Source organism: Clupea harengus, chromosome 9 (assembly GCF_900700415.2).
Source record: "Clupea harengus chromosome 9, Ch_v2.0.2, whole genome shotgun sequence".
Classification (NCBI taxonomy): Eukaryota; Metazoa; Chordata; class Actinopteri; order Clupeiformes; family Clupeidae; genus Clupea; species Clupea harengus.
The window spans coordinates 20615021-20624719 of record NC_045160.1 but is presented as its reverse complement, the minus strand read 5'-3'; the positions used below and the strand labels follow the sequence as shown (position 1 = coordinate 20624719).

Below are 9699 nucleotides of genomic sequence, written 5' to 3'. Positions count from 1 at the left end.
CCCACCGTGGCAATTTCCCCTTGAGTGCAGTTGGTTTAATAAGGTCACTATCTTCAATCACTTCAAACAACATTTTTTTCCATTAAAGACTAAAGGGCCTTCGAGTGGACCAAAGCACTCTTGATGACTGCCAGCGGGTGTTGTGCAAGGGATAATTGAATTCATAACATTTAGTGTTTCATGCCAATGACTGTGGACCCAAAAAAACACTGGAGATTAAAGTAATGTAGTTCTTTATGACCTAATTGCTATCTGCCAAAGTAGACTGGGTGAGTGAGCAGTAGCTCTAGCAAGCTTTCTCTTCTTATCACAGTAATTAACCATTTGTTCTTTACACAAAGGCTGTAGTTCTGACAGTAACCAAATAACTGCCATTACTGTGCATGCATTAGTCTTGTTATTTGTTGTATATTGCATTCCGATGATTTGTTTTTTTATTTGTTTGTTTGTTTTTTTTCACCTACCCAAACTGCACTGCTGCCCCCATGGTGCACCTCTGCTTGCTGTTTATGTTAATGCGCTTGAACCCCATTGGCCCATTGCCATCATGTGCTCGCTGCCTGCTAATTAAGACTCAGTCGGCTGTCAAATCACTGAAGCGACCCCTCGAGGCAACCTTTGACCTGGTATTATGACCTTTCACCTTTTAGCTTGGCATGTAGCTGTATGATAGATAATAGACTTCTGAACTAAAACATTGTAAAAAAAAAAATTATAATAAAAAATACTCTTATTGTTTCGTATTTTCTTTTTATGTTTTTTTTCTTTCAGTTTTTGCAAAGATTTCATAAAAGGGGTGATCAACTGACTGTGACACAGCTGATATAGTCCAACACAGTGTGTCAAACATTTAAAAAAAATAACCCCCCAGAATTCGTGCGATTAGTTGTGTTTTAGAAGATAAAAATAATGGTGCCCTGACCATCACTGTCAATTCATCACCTCTGGTTGAATGTAAGGAGACTGAAGGAAAAATTTGTAGTAGGTGATATGTCATGTGGCATGATTTTTCTTTTATGTGAGAATCAAAGTACTCAGTAACCATAACTATTTAATTATCCTGCATGTTGGTCCTTACTCTAGTCCTGCATGTCTAATTTGGGAATGGGTGGTCTCGTAGAGCAGGAGACAGAGTTAACATGGCTTGTAATTTATATCATGGAGCTAGCAGTGCAACTCTCCTTGTTAACATCCTTTCTGTTGGTGCTTCAGTTTTCACTTTTTATGATTCTCAATCTGAGGTTTAAGGCTATTTCTTCAAGCGTGCTCCAATCTGCACCTGAATCTGTGCTCTAACCAGACCCTGGTCGGCTATGAAAGTGGTCCACCAGATCTGGCCCCATTCTGGCCCAGATTCGGCTTCTGTCTGGAGCACTATCCTGAATATCTTAGACATCACAGTCAAAGCTAAGAGTAGCTCGCTAGTTTAGAATAGCTTTGTGAGACTGATGCCTGCTTTACTTTCACTGTTTACTCTAGTGGTGTTGTTATTTGTCTTTATTTTGTTTATGATCTTGTATATATTCATTTATGTGCACATTAGTTTAGTGTCTGCAACACTGTCTTGCTTTAAAGAGGAGTAGAATAGTCCACCGCTTGCTTGCTGGTTGCTAAAACAAAACATTGATATGCAATACATTGAAATTATGCTTTTCTGACCTCTAACAAGATTTCTGTTCTCTCTATTTTTTTTTCATTTCACCTGTCACTCCTCTTTCCGTCCATCCTCCCATCCCTATGTTGACCCCTCCCCCTTCCCCCTTTCCCTCCATCTGATTGGCAGGGACTCCCGCCTGTCTTGCCTCCATTACCAAAGAGACCCGCACTTGAAAAAACCAATGGTGCCACTGCCATGTTTAACGCTGGCATGTTCCAGTACCAACAGGCTCTCGCCAACATGCAGTTCCAGCAGCAGGCCGCCTTCATACCATCAGGTAGGGATGCCCTCACTACCCCACTGACACTGACCTATGACCCCGAAATCTGACTGTTCTTGTGACCTCTAATGACACCCAGACACCAAGATTTTTAATATGCTCATTGACTGTCTCTGTCCACTCCCACTGACATAACAAGCTAATTGGTCAATGCAGTCTCTGCTCTCTGCTCTCAGTTCACAAAGGCATAGTTCTGGTGCTGACCCTTGACCCCTAACCCCTGACCCCCAATCCCACGTCACCTCTGATGTCACCCATACACTTAGGCTTCAATAGGCACACGCGTAATTTACTGTCAGTGTCCACCTACAGACATAAACACTTCATCATAGATGCCAAGGGCATTCATGTTTAAAATTTAAACTAATTGCTAAAAATCCCAGGTATCTTCAGTGCCAGAATGATTGCTAGCTTCAAGCTACTGTTACTGCAAGTGCCAGACAGACAGGATGATCAGGAGCTTATCACTCACTCTTATTCTTTATACACACACACACACGTATATAGACATGCCCAGTCACACACACACACACACACATGTACACAGACATGCCCAATCACACACAAACACACTTATATATACACATGCTTAATCACACACACTTGCAATGCAATATTTTTTATTTTTTATTTTTTTTCTCACATACTTGTACCAAAACATAAATCATATGAGACAACATATGAAGCAGACCACTTTAGGATAAGCACAACTTTATTTGTATGCTCCCTATAATGGCTGAGACGGAGCAAAATGTCGCTAGTGTCTTTGCCTCCCATCTCCACTCCTGTGGTTACATTTTTGTTAACATCCCCCAGACTCCCAGACACCACACTAATTAGCTAATAGTGGCATTCAAGCTGATGAATGGGCTCTACCAGCGGTCGATATCTCAATAATTTTGAAAAGTAGCAAAAGTATCCATATACAAGTCCAAGGAACAGCACACTCTAATGATGAGGACAGATTTCATAGATTCAATGAAATGTTATTAAATGAAATGTTACTATGGCAACATCAGAAGAATCTGGAGTGTTGTTAAGAAGTCACTGTCGGATCTGCTATGATGGAGCCAGTTTATTTTTACAGTGCTATGTTTGTAAATCTTGGTCTCCTGTCCATTATCTATTTTTCTCAGCTCACACCAGATCAACCAAGCTGTCGTGTCTGGCCACACACAGCCCACTGTATTAATTGTATTCATTTAGCATGTAGGCAGTTGACTCTCCTGTTGGGTGGGTGTAGTATACAGTATGGGTCATGCTTTGATGGCACCAGGTCGCCACAGACAAGCACACACACACACACATGCACACACACGCACACACGCACACACACACAAACGCACACACGCACACCCACACACACACACACACACACACACACATAAACCTGCACGCACATGCACACACATGCACGCGCACACACACACACACACACGCGCGCACACACAAGCACGGACACACACACGCGCACACACACACACACGTATACCTGCACACACATGCACGCACGTGCACACACACGTGCACACACACACATACACACAGTCCCTGAGTATTTGCCATGCATCTGGCACAGCACCTGCTCACTGCGGTGTGTCTAACTCGCAGAGCTGTACTGCAGCCCCGCTCTGGAAGCCCAGTCAAGGTGAACCATCTTCACCAACACTCTTGCAAGCACACACACACACACACACACACACACACACACACACACACACACACACACACACACACACACACACACACACACACACACACACACACACACACATACTAGCACGCACACACACACACACGCACGGACGCACACACACACACACACACACACACACACACACACACACACACACACACACACACACACACACACACACACACACACACACACACACACACACACACACACACACACACACACACACACACACACACATACTAGCACGCACACACACACACACGCACGGACGCACACACACACACACACACACACACACACACACACTCACACACACACACAGACACACGCTGGCTCCAGCTCAGCCCAGTCATCCCCAATGCCCCACAAATACCCCCCCTCCCTGACAGCCCTAAAAATAGCCCCCCAGCCCTGCTATTGATCGAGTGCCACCACAGGCGATGGAATCAATCTCCACACCACCAGGCGCTATGCAGACTCCCGAAGGGCTTCAGCACATGGGCCATACCAAGTGCCTTCACCCCCTGCTCCAACTCCTTCATCACATGGGCCGTACCAAGTGCCTTCACCCCCTGCTCAAACCCTTTACTGCACAGACAGAGAGGCCTGCCACACCCCGCTTCCACCCCCTCCCCTAACCTGCTGATGTCCTCGGGGTCCTAAAGACCCTTATTCCCCTCACTGCCATGGCTGCCTCAGGGGCCTATTCTTTGTGTTCACCACCTAGACAAGTGTCCACTCTGTACATTAGACAGCCTCGCACGTAATGCTTGCCCTACACGTGATTTTTTTCAGGCTTAGGCTGTAGGTGTTCTCTCCACATGTACAGGAAATGAACAAAATGTAATAGCCTGTTTTATCTCTTACAACTCCTCAGGGCCGTAGACAGATATTTGCTTTAGTAATATTTCCCAAGTTGGTTTAGCACTGTTTTTAGACTAATGAAAATGAGTACACTGTCTCTCACTGTCACTGCTCCTGACTAATGTCACCTTTTTTGTGTACTGGTTGAATGTGAGAGCCCATTTGACCTTGACATTGACCTTGACCTTTCCCCTGTTCCCCATAACCTCCCTCTCTTCCTTGTCTGTTCTGAGTTCACCATTTAATGACTGGTGAGCTGAGTTATGTTGATTCTTCTCCTCACTCTTCCCCTTTCTACGATCCACTTCCTGTCACAATGCATGACGGCCAGGCTCAATATTGTGCATGGCACCTGCAACAAGTGTTGGTAGGTGCTAGCTTTTCTTTATCCAATGTTTTGTTGTATTTTTTTGTCTTTCTTTGTCAGTACTCACACTCTGTCTCAACCCACCTTTAGATGTTTGCTCTCTTCAGAGACCAGGTGTCATGCAGCCATTCTAAGAGAGGCCAATTGAATCCCAAGTCTGGCATTCAATTGACATTTCCCTCTCAAAGAGAAATAGAGAGAGAGAGAGAGACAGAGAGAGAGAGAGAGAGAGCACAAATAAACACAAATACTCTAAAGCTTACAGCTTTCTGTGAAGAGAACAGGTGTGGACTGAGGCAATGTGTGAGTGGAGTGTGAGTCAGAAGAGGCTGTTTATGTTTTGATATAGTAAAACATTTAATGGTGGTGGTGTTTTATTTATAGTTTAGTTAAATACCCATTAGATTGGCAGAAAAAAGCTAATTAGTCAGTAACACTCATGTCACTATTTGACTCGTGCTCCCCTCATACAGTAAACATTTCAGTTGAAAGGCTATTCATATTTTGATAGGTTAGAAAATCAAAGATGACTTTAGTGGTGGTTGTGTTTACAAGGCTGTATGTTTGACATCTTCACAAGCTAGATTAGTTGACTTTGCTAATGGCTATATGTAAGAGTTTCCCTCTCAGGGCCGTATTCCATGTGTTTAAGTAAAAACGTTCCAGTACATACGTATTCTAGACTTGACTTAAGTCTGTGATTTGCGCAGCATGAAGGCAGTTACACGCTTCAGGCAGAGCAAACCCCAAATCTGTGTGTTTCTTAAGTAAACACCATTTAGGCGTATTCCGACCTTGACTTCAGAGGGCTGCTGTCAAGGGCCACTACAAGGCGAAACACCATATTACGTTTCAAGTAGGCATTAGGCCTAGTTCTAACATTATAATACATGTACAAATAGCGTTGTGCAATCACGTTTGAGTGTCAAATTTTGGTTTTAAAGTCAGAAAGTTATGTTAACAGAGTCACTGCCGTTTATCGTTTATTTTGGCTGTTGGGAAAACATGGACTTTTCCATTAACCTGAATCTCCTTAAAAATCCATGCAAAGCGTGAACCAGACTTTGATTTTGTTATGAAAGGAAAGGGAGAATTGTATTTCAGATAATTTTAAATGAAAACTTTTCTTTCTATCTGTCATATCAACCTAACAAAGAGGTAAATTTGCCAAATTACACATTTGCGAGGCCAATTTGTAGAGTGCTTGAAGTGTTGAGTTAAAAGCTCACTGTTGAGGAAAGGCAGGTTTCATCATGCACATTTCAATATCCCAGCTTGAGATCATATTGCCAAACCTATTATTAAACTCTCAAAAATCAAGCAATCAAACACCTTCCCACTGATGACTGAAAAGGACTTAAGATATGGGCATCATATCAGCCACCCTCTGAAGCAAACCAGATGCAGGGACAGACAGAACACTCATTCTTTCGATTAGGGCCGGCAGAGAACGATGATTACTGTGGCTTGAAAGTTATTCACCCAGGCGTCTGCACAAGTGTAATGGATAATGGCTTCGCGGTCAAATCACAGACTTAAGTCAAGGGGAGAAGTGTGAAGCTGCGTGCTCTTTTGTACTTAGGCGCATGGCAGAATACGGTCCTTAGTTAGAAAAACATTTTAAAGGGGACATCGAAATAGGATATAATATACGATATAGTACTGACAGTTGAGCACATACTGTATAATGTGGTGTTGTTTTGATCTACTTCCCCTGCTGTGAAATGTTGCACCCTTGCTTCGCAGTCTGACGGCATGTCTCTCTAAAGTGCCACAGCTCATCCCAGATAGAGCCTGACATTAACCTCTACTCATCACACCTCCCTTAGCAACAACAAAAATTATAATTATTTTAATGTCTTTGTGTATGTCTCTCTGTTCATTGGTCTCTTCTGGTTTTCCCTCCACAAAGTTCCCATGATGCACGGTGCTTCGCCCGCCACTGTGTCTGCAGCCAACTCATCCGCCACAAGTGTTCCCTTCGCCACCGCCACAGCCAATCAGGTTTGCTCCCTTAAACAGTCTTTTTTGTTTGTTTGTTTGTTTGTTTGTTAGTTTGTTTGCGCTGATATGTTTTGTTTTTTGTTTCGAATGGGTTTGGTTTGGTTTGGTTCGGGGGTATGTTCTGAAAACCCTAACCCAGTAGATATGCTGGATCCTGAGTGTGCCAGGATTGTGGCTTTGTGACTTTCAGAATGAGGCCTCCATCTTTCTGACCTACTTGCAGACACAGTTTCTGACACTATGATTAGGCATCTTGAAAAAAGACCCTTCAGCAGTCCTGCAAAGCACTGTCTAGCCTGATAGAGAACCATCCAAAATAAACAGCACACATTTAACAGATTTATGCAGTACGGACTGTGGACAAGTGTATTTATCACGGCCCTTGATAGAAGCATCTGGCACAATAACCATCCATTTCCTGAGCCCAATTTAATTTGAAACTCTCATCCCTTCTCATTTTCGAGGAACCACCAGTATCAAGTCGACAGGCCATGAGTATATGCATTTGGTACGTATGAACGAGCTCATCATCCTGAGATTAATAACAAAGTGCTCTCTATATGCTGCGTCCTGTACGCGACACGCACACAAACACACGCACGCACGCACACACACACGCACGCACGCACACACACACGCACACACACACGCACACACGCACAACACACGCACACACGCACACACGCACACACGCACACACACACACAGCCTCCTTGCACGGCTCGTTCCCTCGTCGCTTCTGATAATTGAGCGTCCTCTGCTTCTCTCTGTACTTCTCTGTCGCCTTCGCTCATTGTGTTTCGACATGGCTCGGTGATCACAAGTCTTTCTCTCTCTCTGTTCAACCCCTTACAAACATCTGCTTTTGTGCTGCTGTGATCTGGCTTAAGAGGGGAAACTTTGTACTGTTCCATGTTGGGTGGGGGGGGCTGGGGAGGGGTGGGAGGGGGGGGGGGGGGCATTAAAAGGAAAGGGTGAAGTTGGCAAATCCACATGAGCTTTGCTATTTGGGATAATGTTGGTCCATGTGCTTGAATCATTTAGCTTGTCTGCAGTTCTGTGAGAGTAAAAAAAAAAACACCTCAGCTCAGAGAATTGCGGCATATTGAAGCCAAACAGCTTTTGTAAAGGTCATCCACAATGGATATGGGGATTTTCTGCAAAGTGTTCTTACTTGAACTCTCTGGCTCCCGTCAAATTCTCGCACAGCACTTTTTGGGGGCCTTTTGAGGAACAATTATCTGTAAGCGTGGGCCAAGTCTTTTGCCTTTTAGTTTCTTTAATGATACACATCTCCCCTCCTCCACATTTCTGTTCTGTTCCATCTTTGATGTGTTGCAGATCTTACACTGTGGGCTCTTACAATACAAAAAGGTAGCACCTCATTTTAGGGAACATATGTTAGCCATTAACACAAAACTAATATGTGTCTGTATAGGTTCCTAATAAACTGCATTAGCATCACTGATAATTTATTAGGCCTGTATTCGCCAATAATTATTCCCACTGAATATGTCATTTATTATTGGTAAATCCTTAATAACCAACTAATTGGTCTTAGCCTAAGCTTACTGATATATAATAAGAACCAAAATTAAAAGTTTGTTGCCTCTACACTATCTGAATTTGTCAAATAATTGTAGTATAGTGGGGCATCTGGTGGTATTTCAGAGTATGTTTAGATTTAATTTAAATAAAAAAGTTTCATGTTATTATTGCCGAGGTTCTTCTAGAATATAATCATACATGCCACTTTTGCCTCATTGTTTTTAGTTAGGTGAAATATACAAAATATCAAGGCATGGCAGACTACCAAATAGGCCTTAGGGTCTGAAGTGTTAAGGGTGTTGCAAGAAATAAATTACCTATTCAATGAGAATAAGAAATTGGTGAATACAGGCCTAATTATTAATGGTGCTTAATGCAGACTGTATGGGGCACTTATACAGCTAATTAGTTATTTGTCTTAGTTAAATGTGTTAATTAGTCTAATAAAAGACTTAGTAGTTATTTGTTAATGACTAACATTTGTCCCTAAAGTAAAGTGTTTCCTCAAAAGACCCGCGGTTGTTGAGTCGGCGAAGACCTTCTGTAATCTGATGGAGTGATTCCCCTGCACAGTTCTGACGTCATCCTAAACCTTGTTCTGTGTTCTCCCTCCCCCCCCCCCCCCCCCCCCCCCCCCCCCCCCCCAGATTCCTATTATATCTGCGGAGCATCTGGCTAGTCACAAATACATGACTCAGATGTACCATCCTGAGCAGTAAGTTCCTGTTTTTTTTTCCTCTGAATTCCTCCTGCGTTCTGTTGCTTTCTCCTTCTCCTCGCCATGCCTCCATTGTCCTCCCTTGCTTGACCCTTAATGGGGATCTTGGCAGGATGTTAGAGTTAGTAACCTTCAAAGCTCTGTTGGCTGAGTCAGATATGTATAGAAGAGTCTTTATTGGGCTCAACCATGTGCCCATATAGCATCTTCATTGATTGCTTATTTCCTTGCGCCGAAAATAAATTTATTTCCATTGTGGTGTTGTTTTTCAGACCGTGTCGGAGTGAACTGGTGTGCCACCATCTAGAGATCACCACCATGAATGCATAGATACAGAATGAAAAACAAGAAGAAGAAGAAGAAAAAGAAGAGGAAGAGAGGGAGGAAGAAAACAAAGAAGAAAAAGAAAAAGAAAAGAAAGTGAACATTGTTGTGAAAGCCTCAACGAGTTAATCGGACTCAGACTTCACCCGTCCCTTTTCCCCAGCAGTCTCTTGGGTTCGTCTTCGCTCCTGAGTGTCAACAAAACATCACTGACTGCCTGTGTTTTTTTTTCAGCTCT

General features: G+C 43.2%; 1 protein-coding gene across 1 annotated transcript in view; it reads left to right on the top strand.

The window, feature by feature from the left end:
* LOC122128487 (muscleblind-like protein 1) overlaps positions 1-9467 on the top strand; it is a 101101-nt gene extending 91634 nt beyond the window's left edge. The window contains exons 6-11 of the mRNA XM_031573808.2: positions 573-626; positions 1784-1934; positions 4832-4867; positions 6780-6871; positions 9067-9134; positions 9410-9467. Coding sequence (XP_031429668.1) covers positions 573-626; positions 1784-1934; positions 4832-4867; positions 6780-6871; positions 9067-9134; positions 9410-9467 — 459 coding nt within the window. The remainder of the gene's footprint in view (positions 1-572; positions 627-1783; positions 1935-4831; positions 4868-6779; positions 6872-9066; positions 9135-9409) is intronic.
* Positions 9468-9699: the final 232 nt, after the last annotated feature.